Genomic DNA, 20,057 nt, shown 5'->3' with positions numbered 1-20,057 from the left:
AAGAGACTCAGATCCATTTTTGTAGAGCAGACAAAGAGGAGTGAATTTAGAGTTGAGAGGCAATATGTTGATACCTGGCACATTTATTCTTCAGTTTTCTGAAGCAAAGCATGGAAAATATTTGGTAGACTTAAATTTATTGAATTTGAGGAGTTAGGCAGAGAGGATATTTTGAGGCAGAGAGGATATTTTGCTCTCTTTCAGAAGTATTTTTCAAATGTCTGCTCAGGGGAATTCAAAGGGCCATAGATTATATTTGGAAAGGGAAGACAGCTGCATGAAATGTTAACAATTTCAGCCTTTGTGTTACAAAAGAAAACCGTGCCAAATTAAGTATCGATATGAGTAGTACCATCTCTGCTTTATAAATTCATAGCAGGTATAACCTCCCTAGAAGTATACCGAAGTTAGAGCTAATATCAAGGATAATACATTCCAAATATGCAGAGGATCAAAATAACAGGCCTAGTATAAATGTATATTCTCTCTTATATCAGAATTCTGAGGTAAATGGATTCATTCAACAAGTCAACTCTGATCACGATGGGTCATTCAGGGACCATGTTCCAAGTCATTGTTTTGCCATCTCCTAGGGCATTGCTCTTAGCTGCATGGTTAATGTTGGGTCATTGTTGAGTCCAGTGGGAAAGAGAGAGGGGAAGAATTTTGCCCACTGTCTTAAGGGCCAACCTGGCAGCTGCACATATCACTTCTACTGGCGAGAACAAAGTGAGGCTGGTAAATGTAAGCCCAGCTGCATTCTAGTAGTATAAAAGAAGAGGCAAATGCAAATAGTTTTCAGTGGATGGCTTGCAGTTTCTGCCATAGATGGCTTTCCCTCTTCTATTTGACACTTGTTGAAAACATATATCCCTGGGACCAGGGAAAACTTGCAGCTGGCTATAGAGTTGGAGCACAGATACCTATTTACTATTTGGATGACTAATGTTGCCACGGTGCTTCCCATAGCTATAGAGGAATGGGTCTTTGGGCCACATAAATTTAATGTTGGTGCTCATATGGTTCAGATGGAAAAGCAAGAGAAAGCAAAGAGATTAGAAAGGTTTAGAGCTGATAAGTGACAAAGACATATAACCTGAAATATTTCTTCCATGCTAGGATTCCCCTTAACAGACTTCAGTTTCTTCTTCTGGTTAGACTCACTCTCCAGACCTCCTACATAGTGGATATGAGTCCCCGGGATTCAAATTCTGTCTCCCTCACTTATTTAGCAATTTGGGGGGGTTGTTTTTTTAAGATTTTATTTATTTATTCATGAGAAACACACAGGGAGAGAGAGAGAGGCAAAGTACACAGGCAGAGGGAGAAGCAGGCTCCATGCAGGGAGCCCGACAATGGACTCGATCCCGGGTCTCCAGGATCACACCCTGGGCTGAAGGCAGCGCTAAACTGCTGAGCCACCCAGGCTGCCCTTATTTAGCAATTTGAACTTCAGCAAGTTACATAACCTCTGTGCTTCCATTTTCTCATCTGTGAAATGTGATTGGTAATGATGGCTACCTCTTAGGGTTCAGTGGGGATTAAATGAGCTGTAAAGCACTTGGAATGGTACCTGGTGCATCATAAATGGTATGTAATTATTTTGTATATAGTAAGTGCTTTAGATGAATTTTGTATTACTATATTATTACTATTTTCATTATTGTCATATGAACTCTTCCACTTCTATGTTCTTATCTGAACTACATGTACCCCCTACCCTCTGCTAATTGTCCTTTGCATCATTTTCACTTAGTTCTTTTTCTTTGTAGATGAGGATGTTGGGGAAATGCAACAACAGAGAATTCCTGGAAAAGTTTTGTTCCACTGTGAGAAATTTGGTCAATCCATAGGAAAAAATCCATTATGTTCCATTTTAGAAGAATTGTGGCAAAATAATAACCAGCTAGAGAGATCTCAAGAAAACCAAAACAACCCTTTAAGTCATGTGAAAGTACTGATTAAGGAGAGGGGCTATGAATATAAAAATATTGAAAAAATAATTCATGTGAGTACCAAGGTTGTTCCTTCAATTAAAAGACTCCATAACTATGACACCTTTGGAAAGAGTCTGAAGCATACTTTAAACTTACATAATCATAATAAAAGCAGTGTAACAAAGAAGCTTGATAAGATTTTTGGAAATGATAATCTTGCCCATAGCTCTTCCTCTACTGAGAATGCTAATATGGGAGCAAATTCCTGTGAAATTAATCAATGTGAAAAACATCTTGGCAACAAACAAGTTCTCATCCACCATCAGAAAATTCAGACTGGGGAGCAACTGTATGTATGTACTGAGTGTGTAAAAAGCTTCCCCCAGAAGTCATATCTCTTTGAGCATCAGAGAATTCATGCTGAGGAAAAATCCCATGATTGCCATAGAAGTGACAAAGTCCTCATTCAAAAGCCACAGATTAATGTACTTCAAAGTGTTTATACAGGAGATAAACCCTATATATGTACTCAGTGTGGGAAGGCCTTTACTCTCAAGTCAAACCTCATTACACATCAGAAAATTCATACGGGGCAGAAACCCTATAAATGCAGTGAATGTGGAAAAGCCTTTTTCCACAGATCATATCTCTTTAGACATATGAGAATTCATACAGGAGAAAAACCGTATGAATGCAGTGAATGTGGAAGAGGCTTCTCCCAGAATTCAGACCTTAATATACATCAGAAAACTCATACCGGAGAGAAACACTATGCATGCAGTGAATGTGGGAAAGCCTTCACAAGAAAATCAGCACTTAGAATGCATCAGAGAATTCACACAGGAGAGAAACCCTATGTATGTACCGAATGTGGGAAGGCCTTCATCCAGAAATCACATTTCAATACACATCAGAGAATCCATACCGGTGAAAAACCTTATGAATGCAGTGAGTGTGGAAAATCGTTCACTAAGAAGTCACAACTCCATGTGCATCAAAGAATTCACACAGGAGAAAAACCCTATATATGTACAGAATGCGGAAAGGTCTTTACTCATAGGACAAACCTCACTACACATCAGAAAACTCATACTGGAGAGAAACCCTATATGTGTGCTGAATGTGGAAAGGCTTTCAGTGACCAGTCAAATCTCATTAAACACCAGAAAACTCATACTGGAGAGAAACCCTATAAATGCAATGGCTGTGGAAAAGCCTTCATATGGAAGTCACGCCTCAAAATACATCAGAAATCTCATATTGGAGAGAGACACTATGAATGCAATGAATGTGGGAAAGCCTTTATCCAAAAATCAACACTAAGTGTACATCAGAGAATCCATACAGGAGAGAAACCCTACGTTTGTCCTGAATGTGGGAAGGCCTTCATCCAGAAATCACACTTCATTGCACATCATAGAATTCATACTGGAGAGAAGCCTTATGAATGCAGTGACTGTGGGAAATGTTTTACTAAGAAGTCACAACTCCGTGTACATCAGAAGATTCACACAGGAGAGAAACCCAATATATGTGCTGAATGTGGAAAGGCCTTCACTGACAGGTCAAATCTTATAACACACCAGAAAATCCATACTAGAGAGAAACCCTATAAATGCAGTGACTGTGGAAAAACCTTTACCTGGAAGTCCCGCCTCACCATCCATCAGAAATCTCATACTGGAGAAAGACACTATGAATGCAATAAATGTGGAAAAGCCTTCATCCAGAAAGCAACATTAAGTATGCATCAGATTATTCATACAGGAAAGAAACCCTATGCTTGTACAGAATGTCAGAAGGCCTTCACTGACAGATCAAATCTCATTAAACACCAGAAAACTCATAGTGGAGAAAAATTATAAAGCCATTAGCTGAAAAAGCCTTCAGCTGGAACTCACAACTGGGTATGCATCAGATGTCTCGTAGTGGGGAAGGGGGTGCCGGATGCTGCAATCACTGTGCAGGGGGAAATAGGTATGTTATGGCAAACTACAGCTTAAGTGAACAGAAGGCAAACAAAGCCAAGTAGCATCCTTCAGTCAATTGGAAATATAAGTACCTGCATCACCACAGTTGACATGCAATTATATGCATAGGGAGACACTGATAAGGCATTTGAGCAATAGTCCTGTTTGATTGCATGATTCACACAGAGACCCTCAAGCTCCTACAAATGGTAGAGATAGAGACCCCAGAGGATGACTTGTAACCTCTGTTTCACTTTTTAGATAAAGGACTCTATAAATTCAGCACTGATTTGTTCTTCATACCCTGGGATGTCAAAGTCCTCAATATTTTGGCCACCTTTTTTTTTTTTTTTTTTTCAAATTTCTAGGGTGGGGAGAAGAGTTTTCATTGTCCAAACACCTGCAGAGCAACAAAGTCAAGGCAAAACCTATTCAGGAATGCAGATCTGTGAGTAGAAGCCAGAAGTTTTTGTGATCGTTGACATTTAAAATACAGAAAAGATTGCCATGAGGAACTATTCTTTCTTTTCCCTTCACCACAATATATTTTTAAAAAATGAAATAGAATTTTTAAACTTGAAGTATCACTTTAAGTTTAAAATGACTTTATGCATTGGCAAATCAGGCATAACTCTAGCCGATGTTACAGGAATAATACAGTTAATAAACCTTACAGACATCTAAGGGTGGCAGTTGTTCCCTCATTAATTACAAGCTGTGGCAGCAGGTGATTCACATTCAAAAAAGGTTTGCATACCTTCTAACCTGTACCCCAAAAGCTATTATTTATGTAAGCTGAACACCATAGACTTATTATCCCCTTTGTAACTAACCCTAAAACAATGGAACTGAGCCACAACACACTGGACTTCTGGTCTCATCCACTGAAGCTTCTGCTTTCCTTGGGATTTCTTTTTGAAAAGGAGTGGTTGATAAATTGGATTTCAATACAGAACATTTTGATTTTGGTTTTCTTTCAATTTGGTGAAATACGTTCATTTTCTACATGCACATTAGAGTAGTATTGTGTAGATTGCTATGGGATAAAATCATGTTGCACTGTATTTGGTTAGTTTAAGATATGATTATAGTTGAATAACTGGAAGACTTCTCTAGAAAGAGCACTGATTTATTTTAAAGCACTGATATATAGATACTTTCTCATTTTCCCTTAAATGTTTTTCATGATACTTATAAGAAAAGGGGTTTTCTAGCATACAGTTTTATTTTTAAACCTTTTTATTAACATATACTGCATACAAAAAAATGCAGATATAAGCAAACAGCTCAATGAACTCTCACAAATTGAACATACTCAGATCAAGAAACAAAACACCCAATACTCCAGAAGCATTCCCTGTGCTCCCTTCCAGGCCTTGCCCCTCAACCTCCAAGATAAACACTATCCTGACTTCTAACAGCATAGATTAGTTTTGTCTTTTTGGTAATTTAAATAAATTAAGTCAAACAATTATATTTCATATTTTAGTAATATAATCTTTAGTTCTTTCATTCACATTGTAAATGTGAGGTTCATCCATTTTGTTGAATGCAGTTGTAGACAATTCATTCTCATTGTCATGTTATGTTCCATTGTGCGAATATGCTACAATATGTTTATTCCACTGTTGATGGACATTTGGGTTGTCTGCAGCTTCTGGCTATTAGGAATAGTGGTGCTATAAATATTTTAGTACCTATATATTAATGAATATATTTATGAATTTGTTTGGCATATATCTAGGATTTGATTTGCCAAGTCATACAGTATCGATATGCTCAGCTTCAGTTTATAAAACTAGTTTTCCGAAGTGTCTATACCAATATACACTCCCACCAGCATAGTATATGAGTTCTGGTTGCTCCACATTCTTGCCAACACTTGGTATTTTCCATCTTTTTTACTTTAGCCCATATATATATTTGTGTGTGTGTGTGTATATATATATGTGTGTGTGTATATATATGTGCATGTATATATACACACACGAAAAGATACATTTAAATCTTGCATATATATGTATGTATGAATGAATATATATGTATGTATGTGTGTATATGTATGTATGTGTGTGTGTGTGTGTATATATATATATATATATATATGTATGTTATGGTTACTATATAGTGATTGCAGTGTGATTTTAGTTACTATTTCTTATCTTCCAATCCCACCATAGTAGCTCCCCAAGACAGTTAACTGATATCTGAGATCTGACACCCAGGCATGGTCCTCACATGCCTGCACCATTTATATTACAGTAGTAAGCAATTAGTAAATTTAAATCTTCCCATACAAAAAAGACTAAAGCCAGATGGCTTAACTGGTTAATTGCATTAAACATTTATAGGATAAATAATCTCAAAATTCAATAAAATCTTTCAAAAAACAGAGGAAGAAGGAGCACTCTCCCAAGTCTGAGAAGCCAGTATTACCCTGATACTTAAGCCATACTAATACATAACAACAACCAAAAAACTACAGACCAATATTCTTCATGAATTTAAGATGTGAAAAAACCTTCAACAAAATATTAGCAAATTGAATCTAGCAACATATAAAAGAATTCTACATCATGACCAAGTGAGGTTTATTCCGTGATGCAAGGCTGCTTCAACATTCAAAAATCAGTCAATGTGGGCAGCCTGAGTGGCTCAGCGGTTTAGCGCCACCTTCAGCCCAGGGTGTGATTCTGGAGACTCCGGATCAAGTCCCATGTTGGGCTCCCTGCATGGAGCCTGCTTCTCCCTCTGCCAGTGTCTCTGCCTCTCTGTGTCTCTCATGAATAAATAAATAAAACCTTTTTAAAAAATCAGTCAATGTAATCATATTAACAAACTGAAGAAGAAAAATCACATGCCCTACAGATTCAATACAATTTTATCAAACATTCAGCAGTCTTCCTTCCCCCAAAACTGATCTACTAATCCTCAAAATATAGAGAGAGGTAGAAAGGATCAAGAATAGCAAAAAGGAATTTGCCAAAGTAGAAGGACATTTACCTACCAATTTCAAAATTATTACAAAACTACAGTAATTGCGACAGTATGCTACTGGCATGGGGATTGATACATAGATCAACAGAATAGAATAGAGTCCAGTAATAAACCCTCATACTTATGGTAAACATTTTTTTTCACAAAAGTGTGAAGGCAATTCAATGAGGAAAGAAAAGCCCTTCAACATTTGGTGCAGGGATAATTGGATATTCACATGCAAAAAAAGATAAATTTAAATCTTCACACCATTCTAACAACTCAAAATGGATCATAGACATAAATGTAAAAGCTAAAACTATAAAAATTTTAGCAGAAAACACGAGAAACTCTGTGACCTTGTTTTAGGCAAGAAATTCTTAGGACACCAAGAGCATGATCCATTAGGAGAAAAAATAATAAACAACTTAAACCAAAACTCAAAAAGACTTGTGCTTCAAAAGACACCAGTAATAAAATTAAAAGACAACATACAGACTAGGAGAAAACATTTGTAAATCCTATGTCTGATAAAAGACTTGTATATGGGATACATAAAGAACTCTTACAACTCAATAAAAAGAGACAACTCATTTTAAAAATGGGCAAAAGGGCAACCCAGGTGGCTCAGTGGTTTAGCGCTGCTTTCAGCCCAGGGTGTGATCCTGGAGACCTGGGATCGAGTCCCATGTCAGGCTCCCTGCATGGAGCCTGCTTCTCCCTCTGCCTGTGTCTGTGCTTCTCTCTCTCTTTCTATGTCTCTGCGTCTCTCATGAATAAATAAATAAAATCTTAAAAAAAAAAAAAGATTGACTTAAAAAAATAAAAATAAAATAAAATAAAATAAAAATGGGCAAAAGACTTGAAGAGACATTTCACCAAAGACATAGTGCAAGTAAGCAAATAAAGAGATGCCCAACATCATTGGTCATTAGGGAAATTCTAATGAAAACCACAATGAAATACCACTTTACATGCAGTAAAATGGCTATAATAAAAAAGACAACCACAACAAATGTTGGCAAAGATATGGAAATTAGGAACTTGCATACATTTCTGGTGTAGATGCTTCAAAGTGGTATAGCCACTTTTCCAAAGTGGCAGTTTCCTTAAAAGTTGATCATAAATTTACCATAAGACCCAGAGATGTCACCCTTAGTATCTACCCAAAAGATATGTAACATGTGTTCGCACAAACACTTGCACTTATTTGTAACAGCATTATTTACACAAGGCAAAAAGTAGAGACAATCCAAATGTCCATTAACTAGCAAATGGATACACAAAATGTAGTGCACTCAGCAATAAAAAGTAACAAATACTAATAAATAATACAACATTGATGAACCTCCAAAATGTGCTAAGTGAAAGAAGCAAGACAAAAGAGATCAAGTATTATATTCGTATATTGTATTTATATGAAATTTCCAGAAAAATCTATAAAGATCTGTAGATTATTGGTTAACTGGGGGCTGAAAATAGGAATGATCATTACTGTAAATTAGTACAGAAATCTTATTGGGGTGATATAAATGTTCTAGAACTTGATTGTGGTGATGGTTTCACAACTAGGTAAATTTAATAAAGGTCATTGAGGTGATCCTTAATTCCATTCCTTTTTAAACTTCTGGATTCCCTGCCATAACATCTATTGCCACTTATAGCTAGAATGAACTGTTGTACATTTAAGAATAAACTTTTTTGTTTAAAAAAAGTCATTGAACTGTACAATTTAAATATAGAATGTAAATTATACCTCAATAAAGCTGTTTCTTTTTCAGAGTTTGTTTTGCCTATTCTAGGTCCTTTACATTTCTATATGAATTGTAGAATAAGTTTGTCCATTTCAACAACAACAAAAATGCCATGGTTTTTATTGGGATTAGTTTGAATCTATAGATCAATTTGAGGATAACTGAAATCTTAACAATATTGTTTTCTTACTCATAAATAAGATATATCTCTCCATTTCTCTAAGTATTCTTTAATATTGTTACATTTTATTACATTTGTAGTTTTCAATATACAGGTCTTTCACATCTGACAAATGATTCCCTAAGTCTTTCATATTTTTGATGCTTTTTTAACTTGTTGTTGTCTTGTTTACACTTTATTGTGTAATATTGGTTTTTCTTTTTAATTTCTTTTTTTTAAGTAATCTCTATACCCAATGTAGGACTTGAACCCACATCCCTGAGATCAAGAGTCACATGCTCCACAGACTGAGCTGGCCAGGTGCCCCTTTGATTTAAACTTCTTATTGTTAATTACTAGTATATAGAAAGTCAGTTGATGTTTATATGTTTATCTTGTACAGAAGTTTGTGGAAACAGCCCTCACACAAGACTGTCCTCACTTAGGACAGCAATAGCAAGTTCAAGGGTCGCCAAGACCACCCTCAGTTTTAATAATTCGCTGGTTAGACTCTCAAAACTCACTGAATGCTGTTAATACTCATGGTTACATTTTATTACAGCTAGAGGATAGAAATTAAAATCAGTCAAGGGAAGAAGTGAATAGAACAGAGTCCTAGAAGGTAAGCTTCCAGTTGGAAGGAAGAGATTCCAGTTGTCCTCTCCCCACAGAATCAAGATATTACTCTCATGGCATTGCTATGTGACAATGGCATGGAATACTGCCAACGAGGGAAACCCACTCAAGCCTTGGTGTCCAGTGTCTTCAAGGGGTTCCATCATATAGGCATGGTTGACTGTTCACATGGCTGATTTCAGTTTCCAAACCCCAAGAAGCCAAGCTTCATGAACCAAAGACCCCACACTTCATTATGTTGTTCATATGGCTCTGAGCCCTCACCCTAAATCACATAGTTACTATCTGGAAGGCATAAGGCCCCCAGATAAATAAAGACATTCCTATCAGGTATGACATTCCAAGGGCCTAGAAATTATTTTCCAGAATCTGAGGGCAAAGACCAGACTTCTCTTTGAATAAGGTTAAGTTTTAAAAGTTTTATTTATTCATAAGAGACACACACACACAAACACACACACACACACACACACAGAGAGAGAGAGAGAGAGAGAGAGAGAGAGAGAGAGAGGCAGAGACATAGGCAAAGGGAGAAGCAGGCTCCATGCAGGAAGTCTGATGTGGGACTCCATCCCGGAGTCCTAGGATCATGACCTGACTGAGCCACCCAGGCCTCCCAGAGTAAGGTTAAGTTATTTAAAATATAGGCCAACCCCTGAAATTTGGCAAAGGCTCTTTCACAGCAAAATATATTTGCCTAGGCACCTACCTTTAGTATAATATTTATATAATGTCAGCAAGAGTAAAAAGCAAATCCATCCTATAAGGCCATTGTATACATTTTCATGTTTTTATGTTTATCTGATTACACTTCCCCTTTGATCTCCCTCTATCTATACCTTATTATGTACTTGTGATGAACTCTTTAGGACGGAAATTAGCTGATGGTTAATTAAATCCAGTTCTTAGGGGCACCTGGGTGGCTCGGTGGTTGAGTGTCTGCCTTCAGCTCAGGTCGTGGTCTGGGGGTCCCGGGATCGAGTCCCACATCGGGCTCCCCTGCGAGGAGCCTGCTTCTCCCTCTGCCTATGTCTCTGCCTCTCTGTTCTCTGTGTCTCTCATGAATAAATAAAATCTTAAAAAAACAAATAAATCCAGTTCTTCAAGCCATCAGAATTATATCCTGAGAAGTCTTTAGCTCACTTAATCAATATATTTGATCATCAATATAAATATAATCTTAACAACAATGCCAGTGTTACACCATATCGCAGTATGGTAGTAAATATAACTTGCATACAAAACTATACCTAGAGTCAACAATAAGGTACTGCACATTTAGAATTTTGTGTATCTCCTGTTAAGTGTTCTTTCCAAAATAAAATGCCTAAAAGATACTGGCACATTACTAGAGTCCTATTCAGTCATCAACAATTGGTCCAGCTCATCTCCCAAAGGAATGCCACACAGTTTGTAGGCTCCCTTCCACCTTGTCAGGTTCCAAAGGTAGTGCCAGTCTTGGTAACATATGGCTTCATTCTTTCAGGCATCTGATATAATTGAGTTAAGAGACAATATTATCTCTTTCTCTGAGCCTTTCATGTACCAATTTAATGGATTTTCCTTGTTGCATAACCTATCCATTCGTTTTTTTCTGAAATATTAGTATCTTTTTTAAAAAAGATTTTATTTATTCATGAGACACACAGAGAGAGGCAGAGACGTAGGCAGAGGGAGAAGCAGGCTCCCTGCGAGGAGTCCAATGCAGGACTCAATCCCAGGACCCCAGGATCATGACCTGAGCCAAAGGCAGGCGTTCAACCACTGAGCCACCCAGGTGTCCCTCCATTCATTCTTTTACTCTTAGCTACCATTCCTCCTCTCCGTTTATCATTGAATTTGATCAAAATTTTTCACCCTTAGGAGAGACAATAGGTTTGGCCACTGTCCTAGTCCAGATTGCCAACAGCAATGCCAGTCTAGCAAATGCTTGCCCTTCAATCTACTCCCATTCATATAGGGAATCATTACACAGGTTCAGAACTAGCAGGGTATTTCAACCTCTAGGTAAATCAGCTGCATTCATTGTGAACCCCAATTTTTCCAGATGGGGTGAAGGCAGAATCTATCACATTAGGCCCTTAAAAATTCTCACATAACCAGGACACCCAGGTGCCTCAGCGGTTGAGCATCTGCCTTCAACCTAGGGTGTGATCATGGGGTCCTGGGATCAAGTCCTGCATCAGGCTCCCTACAGGGGCCTGCTTTTCCTTCTGCCTATGTATTTGCCTCTCTGTGTGTGTCTCTCATGAATAAATAAAAACTTAAAAAAAAAAGGTAGAGCCCTAATCCAATAGAACTAGTGTCCCTATGGAAAGAATAAGAGAGGGACACCTGGCTGACTCAGTCGGTGGAGCATGGGACTCTTAATCTCAGGATCGTGAGCTCAAGCTCCACATTGGGCATGGAATCTACTTAAAAATAGTTTTTTTTTTTAATGAAAAGGAAATGTTAAAAAAAAAAAAGAGGAAGATACTCCAGTGCTGTGTGTACATAGACAAAATGCCATGTGGGGACACAATGAGAAGATGTCACCAATAAGCTGGAAAGAGAGGTCTTATCAGAAACCAACCCTGCTGTCAGCTTGATCTTGAACTTCCAGCCTTCAGAACTGTGAGAAAATAATTTTCTGTTATTTAAGTCACCCAATCTGTGGTATTTGATTATGGTAGTCCAAGTAAACTAATACAGTTGTAAAGTTTATTCCAAGGTCTGAAGAAATGTAAATTGATGGCCCAAATTGGTACAATCTCTTCCATTCTGGTCCTTTTATAGTACTCTGAACATTTGCATCTACCATCAGGTATGTATGACTTAGTTCAGAGTGTCTCTTCCTGTCAGGACCCATTTGTAGCCTCTCCAAATTTGCTGAAAGAAGTTACACATCCAAGAAGCACAACAAACTTAAAGTAGGATGAATTCAAAGAGACCCACACCCAGACACATCCAAGCAAAATGCTAAAGGGCAAATATAAAATCAGAATCTTGAAGCAAGGGGAAAATGGTTGGGCATATAGAAGAAAACCCCAATAACCTTCACAACTGAATCTCTACAGAAACAATAGAGGCCAGAAGGCAATGGAATGACATCCAAAGTATTGAAGGAAAAAAAAAAATCAAAAAAGAATTTTATATCCAGCAAAACTATCTTTTAAAAATGAAGGAAGGGGGGATCCCTGGGTGGCTCAGCAGTTTGGCGCCTGCCTTTGGCCCAGGGCACGATCCTGGAGTCCTGGGATCAAGTCCCACGTCGAGCTCCCTGCATGCAGCCTGCTTCTCACTCCTCCTGTGTCACTGCCTCTCTCTGCCCCTCTCTCTCTCTATGTCTATCATAAATAAATAAATAAATAAATAAATAAATAAATAAATAAATCTTTTTAAAAATAAAAAAATAAAAATGAAGGAAGAGGGGGGCACCTGAGTGGTTCAGTCACTTAAGCATCCAACTCTTGATTTTGGCTTAGGCCATGACCTCAGGGTTGTGAGATCCAGCCCCATGTTGGGCTCCACGCTGGGCATGGAGCCTGCTTAAGATTCTCTCTCTCCCGTTCCCTCTGCACCTCCCCCCACTGTCACTCTCCCCCTCTCTAAATAAAATAATAAAACATAAAAATAAATTTAAAAAAAAAATGAAGGAAGAGGGGCACCTAGCTGGCTTAGTCAGTAGAGCATGCAACTCTTGGTCTTGGGGTTGTAAGTTTGAGCCCCATGTTGGGTGTAGAGATTATTTAAGACTAAAAAAATCTTTTTAAAAAGATTTTATTTATTTATTAGAGAGAGAGCATGAGCAGTGTGGGAGAGGCAGAAGGAAAGGGAGAAGCAGGCTCCCCTCTGAGCAGGGAACCTGACACAGGACCCCAATCCCAGGACCCCAGGATCATGACCTGAGCCGAAGGCAGATGCCTAACCATCTGAGCCACCCAAGAGCCCCTAAAAGTAAAAATAATCTTTAAAAAACATAAATAATTTTTTAAATGAAGGAAGAATAAATGTATTCCCAGATTAACACCCAGATGCTTGAATCTGTAAATCCACTATTTACCAAATTTAGGAATTTTTTGATAATTTTTGAATTCTTTAGTCATGTCCTAGTTCTCCTTTCCTCCAGGACTCTGATGACATGATTATTAAATACTGTGTTAAAGGGGTGACTGGGTGGCTCAGTGGTTGATCATCTGCCTTAGACTCAGCATGATCCCAGGTCCAGGGATTGAGTCCCACATCAGGCTCCCTGTGGGGAGCTTGCTTCTCCCTCTCCCTGTGTCTCTCCTCTCTCTCTGTGTGTGTCTCTCATGAACAAATAAATAAAATCTTTTAAAAATGAATGAAGTAAATAAATAAATAAATACTATGTTATAGTCTCATTAGTCCCTGAAGATCTGTTCGTTTTTTAAATTATATTTCCCTCTCTGTTGTTCAGATGGGATAATTTCCATACTTACTTCCAACTCACCAATTCCTTCATTTGTTCCTCCACTGAGCTCTTTTGAGGTTTTTATTTTGGTTATCGTATTTTTCAGTTCTAAATTCCCATGTGGTTTTTATATATACTTCTATATCTTTGATGAGACTTTCTATTTTTTTTGCTGAGTCTATTTTGTCATTTGTTTCAAGTGTTCTTAACTGCTCATTGAAGCATTTTTTTAATGGTTTCATTAACACAAATACAATATGCACATACGCTGTCTGCTCATTTTCTTCACTGTGCAGCCTGGCATTGGGTTTGTTGACACTGATGGCCAGCTGGGCTGCTCTTTCCACAAGAAAACGCTTTGCAGTTCTTGGAGGAGATCTTTATGAGCTTTCAATCTCTGCATAGTAAGATTTGTTGCACATCAGCAACACTTGACATAGACTAGGAACTCCCAGAAGCCACTAGGCAGCATGTGCTTTGTTTTCTTGTTACTCCCATAACCAATGTTGGGCACCGAGATCTGACCGTTGCTTCTTCTGGGCACCCTATTGTCAATGCCTATGGGTTTCTGCCAGTTGTGCTTAATTTTGACATATCAGTCTAACTGGTTCCTGATGGACTTCTTGGTCCTCTTTTTAATGATCTTGGACTTCCCCAGAGGTCTGAGGGCAGCCATGATACCAAGTAGGAGATGGCTGCCACCTCCACAGGCAGCGCCGAGGAAGAGGAAGCATTTGTATTACGGCTGCTTTATTTCTTTTTAAAGATTTTATTTATTTATTCATGGGAGACACAGAAAGAGAGAGAGGCAGAGACACAGGCAGAGGGAGAACAGATTCCATGCAGGGAGCCTGACGTGGGACTGAACAAACATTCCTAGACCAAAGTACTGCACATTAGTATCTCCTGTTAAGTTTCTTTCCAAAATAAAATGCCTAAAAGATACTGGCACATTACTAGAGTCCATTCAGTCATCCAACAATTGTCCAGCTCATCTCCCAAAGGAATGCCACACAGTTTGTAGGCTCCCTTCCACCTTGTCAGGTTCCAAAGGTAGTGCCAGTCTTGGTAACATATGGCTTCATTCTTTCAGGCATCTGATATAATTGAGTTAAGAGACAATATTATCTCTTTCTCTGAGCCTTTCATGTACCAATTTAATGGATTTTCCTTGTTGCATAACCTATCCATTCGTTTTTTTCTGAAATATTAGTATCTTTTTTAAAAAAGATTTTATTTATTCATGAGACACACAGAGAGAGGCAGAGACGTAGGCAGAGGGAGAAGCAGGCTCCCTGCGAGGAGTCCAATGCAGGACTCAATCCCAGGACCCCAGGATCATGACCTGAGCCAAAGGCAGGCGTTCAACCACTGAGCCACCCAGGTGTCCCTCCATTCATTCTTTTACTCTTAGCTACCATTCCTCCTCTCCGTTTATCATTGAATTTGATCAAAATTTTTCACCCTTAGGAGAGACAATAGGTTTGGCCACTGTCCTAGTCCAGATTGCCAACAGCAATGCCAGTCTAGCAAATGCTTGCCCTTCAATCTACTCCCATTCATATAGGGAATCATTACACAGGTTCAGAACTAGCAGGGTATTTCAACCTCTAGGTAAATCAGCTGCATTCATTGTGAACCCCAATTTTTCCAGATGGGGTGAAGGCAGAATCTATCACATTAGGCCCTTAAAAATTCTCACATAACCAGGACACCCAGGTGCCTCAGCGGTTGAGCATCTGCCTTCAACCTAGGGTGTGATCATGGGGTCCTGGGATCAAGTCCTGCATCAGGCTCCCTACAGGGGCCTGCTTTTCCTTCTGCCTATGTATTTGCCTCTCTGTGTGTGTCTCTCATGAATAAATAAAAACTTAAAAAAAAAGGTAGAGCCCTAATCCAATAGAACTAGTGTCCCTATGGAAAGAATAAGAGAGGGACACCTGGCTGACTCAGTCGGTGGAGCATGGGACTCTTAATCTCAGGATCGTGAGCTCAAGCTCCACATTGGGCATGGAATCTACTTAAAAATAGTTTTTTTTTTTTAATGAAAAGGAAATGTTAAAAAAAAAAAGAGGAAGATACTCCAGTGCTGTGTGTACATAGACAAAATGCCATGTGGGGACACAATGAGAAGATGTCACCAATAAGCTGGAAAGAGAGGTCTTATCAGAAACCAACCCTGCTGTCAGCTTGATCTTGAACTTCCAGCCTTCAGAACTGTGAGAAAATAATTTTCTGTTATTTAAGTCACCCAATCTGTGGTATTTGATTATGGTAGTCCAAGTAAACTAATACAGTTGTAAAGTTTATTCCAAGGTCTGAAGAAATGTAAATTGATGGCCCAAATTGGTACAATCTCTTCCATTCTGGTCCTTTTATAGTACTCTGAACATTTGCATCTACCATCAGGTATGTATGACTTAGTTCAGAGTGTCTCTTCCTGTCAGGACCCATTTGTAGCCTCTCCAAATTTGCTGAAAGAAGTTACACATCCAAGAAGCACAACAAACTTAAAGTAGGATGAATTCAAAGAGACCCACACCCAGACACATCCAAGCAAAATGCTAAAGGGCAAATATAAAATCAGAATCTTGAAGCAAGGGGAAAATGGTTGGGCATATAGAAGAAAACCCCAATAACCTTCACAACTGAATCTCTACAGAAACAATAGAGGCCAGAAGGCAATGGAATGACATCCAAAGTATTGAAGGAAAAAAAAAAATCAAAAAAGAATTTTATATCCAGCAAAACTATCTTTTAAAAATGAAGGAAGGGGGGATCCCTGGGTGGCTCAGCAGTTTGGCGCCTGCCTTTGGCCCAGGGCACGATCCTGGAGTCCTGGGATCAAGTCCCACGTCGAGCTCCCTGCATGCAGCCTGCTTCTCACTCCTCCTGTGTCACTGCCTCTCTCTGCCCCTCTCTCTCTCTATGTCTATCATAAATAAATAAATAAATAAATAAATAAATAAATAAATAAATCTTTTTAAAAATAAAAAAATAAAAATGAAGGAAGAGGGGGGCACCTGAGTGGTTCAGTCACTTAAGCATCCAACTCTTGATTTTGGCTTAGGCCATGACCTCAGGGTTGTGAGATCCAGCCCCATGTTGGGCTCCACGCTGGGCATGGAGCCTGCTTAAGATTCTCTCTCTCCCGTTCCCTCTGCACCTCCCCCCACTGTCACTCTCCCCCTCTCTAAATAAAATAATAAAACATAAAAATAAATTTAAAAAAAAAATGAAGGAAGAGGGGCACCTAGCTGGCTTAGTCAGTAGAGCATGCAACTCTTGGTCTTGGGGTTGTAAGTTTGAGCCCCATGTTGGGTGTAGAGATTATTTAAGACTAAAAAAATCTTTTTAAAAAGATTTTATTTATTTATTAGAGAGAGAGCATGAGCAGTGTGGGAGAGGCAGAAGGAAAGGGAGAAGCAGGCTCCCCTCTGAGCAGGGAACCTGACACAGGACCCCAATCCCAGGACCCCAGGATCATGACCTGAGCCGAAGGCAGATGCCTAACCATCTGAGCCACCCAAGAGCCCCTAAAAGTAAAAATAATCTTTAAAAAACATAAATAATTTTTTAAATGAAGGAAGAATAAATGTATTCCCAGATTAACACCCAGATGCTTGAATCTGTAAATCCACTATTTACCAAATTTAGGAATTTTTTGATAATTTTTGAATTCTTTAGTCATGTCCTAGTTCTCCTTTCCTCCAGGACTCTGATGACATGATTATTAAATACTGTGTTAAAGGGGTGACTGGGTGGCTCAGTGGTTGATCATCTGCCTTAGACTCAGCATGATCCCAGGTCCAGGGATTGAGTCCCACATCAGGCTCCCTGTGGGGAGCTTGCTTCTCCCTCTCCCTGTGTCTCTCCTCTCTCTCTGTGTGTGTCTCTCATGAACAAATAAATAAAATCTTTTAAAAATGAATGAAGTAAATAAATAAATAAATACTATGTTATAGTCTCATTAGTCCCTGAAGATCTGTTCGTTTTTTAAATTATATTTCCCTCTCTGTTGTTCAGATGGGATAATTTCCATACTTACTTCCAACTCACCAATTCCTTCATTTGTTCCTCCACTGAGCTCTTTTGAGGTTTTTATTTTGGTTATCGTATTTTTCAGTTCTAAATTCCCATGTGGTTTTTATATATACTTCTATATCTTTGATGAGACTTTCTATTTTTTTTGCTGAGTCTATTTTGTCATTTGTTTCAAGTGTTCTTAACTGCTCATTGAAGCATTTTTTTAATGGTTTCATTAACACAAATACAATATGCACATACGCTGTCTGCTCATTTTCTTCACTGTGCAGCCTGGCATTGGGTTTGTTGACACTGATGGCCAGCTGGGCTGCTCTTTCCACAAGAAAACGCTTTGCAGTTCTTGGAGGAGATCTTTATGAGCTTTCAATCTCTGCATAGTAAGATTTGTTGCACATCAGCAACACTTGACATAGACTAGGAACTCCCAGAAGCCACTAGGCAGCATGTGCTTTGTTTTCTTGTTACTCCCATAACCAATGTTGGGCACCGAGATCTGACCGTTGCTTCTTCTGGGCACCCTATTGTCAATGCCTATGGGTTTCTGCCAGTTGTGCTTAATTTTGACATATCAGTCTAACTGGTTCCTGATGGACTTCTTGGTCCTCTTTTTAATGATCTTGGACTTCCCCAGAGGTCTGAGGGCAGCCATGATACCAAGTAGGAGATGGCTGCCACCTCCACAGGCAGCGCCGAGGAAGAGGAAGCATTTGTATTACGGCTGCTTTATTTCTTTTTAAAGATTTTATTTATTTATTCATGGGAGACACAGAAAGAGAGAGAGGCAGAGACACAGGCAGAGGGAGAACAGATTCCATGCAGGGAGCCTGACGTGGGACTCGATCCCGGGATTCCAGGATCATGCCCTGGGCCGAAGGCAGGTGCCAAACCGCTGAGCAACCCAGGGATCCCCTTATGGCTGCTTTAAAAGTATTATCAGGGATGCCTGGATGGCTCAGTGGTTGAGTGTCTGCCTTCAGCTCAGGACGTCCTCCATTGGGTTTCCCGTGGGGAGCCTGCTTCTCCCTCTGCCTGTGTCTCTGCCTCTCTCTTTGTGTTTCTCATGAATAAATAAATAAAATCTTTTAAAAAATTATTGTCAGATAATGTCAGATAATTTATCATCTTGGTGTTCACACGCATTGATTGTCTTTTTTCATTCAGTTTGATATCTTCCTGGTTCTTGGTATGACAAGTGATTTCCAATCTAAAGCTGAACATTTTAGGTATGTTATGAAACTCTGGTTCTTATTTAAGCCTTCTTTTTAAACTGGCTTTTTCTGATACCATCCCAGCAAGGAAAATGAGTGGAGGGTGCCAGTTTGCTAATGCCAGGCAGGGGGAGAAGTCTAGTTTCCCCACTTGGCCTCTGTTGATAACAGAGAGGGGAGGCTCATTGTTACTATTGGGTAGGGCTTGGAATTCCACTCACAAGTAGGGCTCCAGTTGTATTTCTCTCAATGGAAGAGGTAGCAGTGCCTCCTTTCTGCTCTCTACATGCCCTCCAATGATACCACCCTCGGGGGAAAGGGAGGGGTTTCTTGATACTGCCAAGTGAGAGAGCAAGTCAAGGCTCCCCACATGGTCTCCACTGACACCACACAGGGGAAGGCTTGTTACAACCTGGTCAAGACAAAAGTCCTAGCTCTATAATCAGTCTTTCCTGAGACCACCTTGGCAGGGGTTGGGCATGAATTTTACAGCCTGTAGAGGATGAAAATATAAGCTCTTTACTTGGCATCTGTTGTTGTGGATGGAAATCAGGCCACATTTTTTTCTACACTGTTTTGATTCAGTAAAGTAACTATTTTCTAAAAGTTTACTCTCATTAGACTACCCATTTCCTGGTTCTTTGACAAGATAAAGCAAGCTTTGGTAAGGTCATTTTTCTTGTTTGGGACCACTGGCATTCCCACGTTGCCAGGTTCCCCAGTACAGTCTCAAATACATGAAGAAAAAAAATCCATGGAACTCACCAGTGTGCTCTTTTTTGGGTTCTGAGATCCCTAGCCAGTCTGCATTTTTTATTCCACCTTTCAGAGTCATCTTACATTTGATTTTCTAGACATCATTTCCAGGGGGTTTTTATTGTACTCTGTGGGAAAGATAGGGAAAAGGGCATCTATTCCATTTTTTCAGAAGTGGAAATCCTATATCGGGTCTTTA

The 20,057-nt window shown here is 39.1% G+C and overlaps 1 protein-coding gene and 1 pseudogene across 9 annotated transcripts in view; both read left to right on the top strand.

The window, feature by feature from the left end:
- The window catches only part of ZNF41 (zinc finger protein 41), a 41,893-nt gene extending 37,485 nt beyond the window's left edge, over positions 1-4,408 (top strand). For 8 of the 9 annotated variants that reach the window (XM_041741401.1, XM_041741408.1, XM_041741406.1 and 5 more), the window contains one exon: positions 1,773-3,802. In XM_041741401.1, the coding sequence (XP_041597335.1) occupies positions 1,773-3,802 (2,030 nt within the window). Of the gene's footprint in view, positions 1-1,772; positions 3,845-4,275 lie in introns of those variants that run through there. The other variant, XM_041741404.1, reaches the window with a different exon arrangement.
- LOC121483125 lies at positions 3,847-4,396 on the top strand (annotated as a pseudogene).
- Positions 4,409-20,057: the final 15,649 nt, after the last annotated feature.

This window comes from Vulpes lagopus, chromosome X, assembly GCF_018345385.1.
Source record: "Vulpes lagopus strain Blue_001 chromosome X, ASM1834538v1, whole genome shotgun sequence".
In the NCBI taxonomy this organism is placed as follows: domain Eukaryota; kingdom Metazoa; phylum Chordata; class Mammalia; order Carnivora; family Canidae; genus Vulpes; species Vulpes lagopus.
The sequence above is the reverse complement of the archived record's forward strand: the minus strand, read 5'-3'. Positions and strand labels throughout refer to the sequence as shown.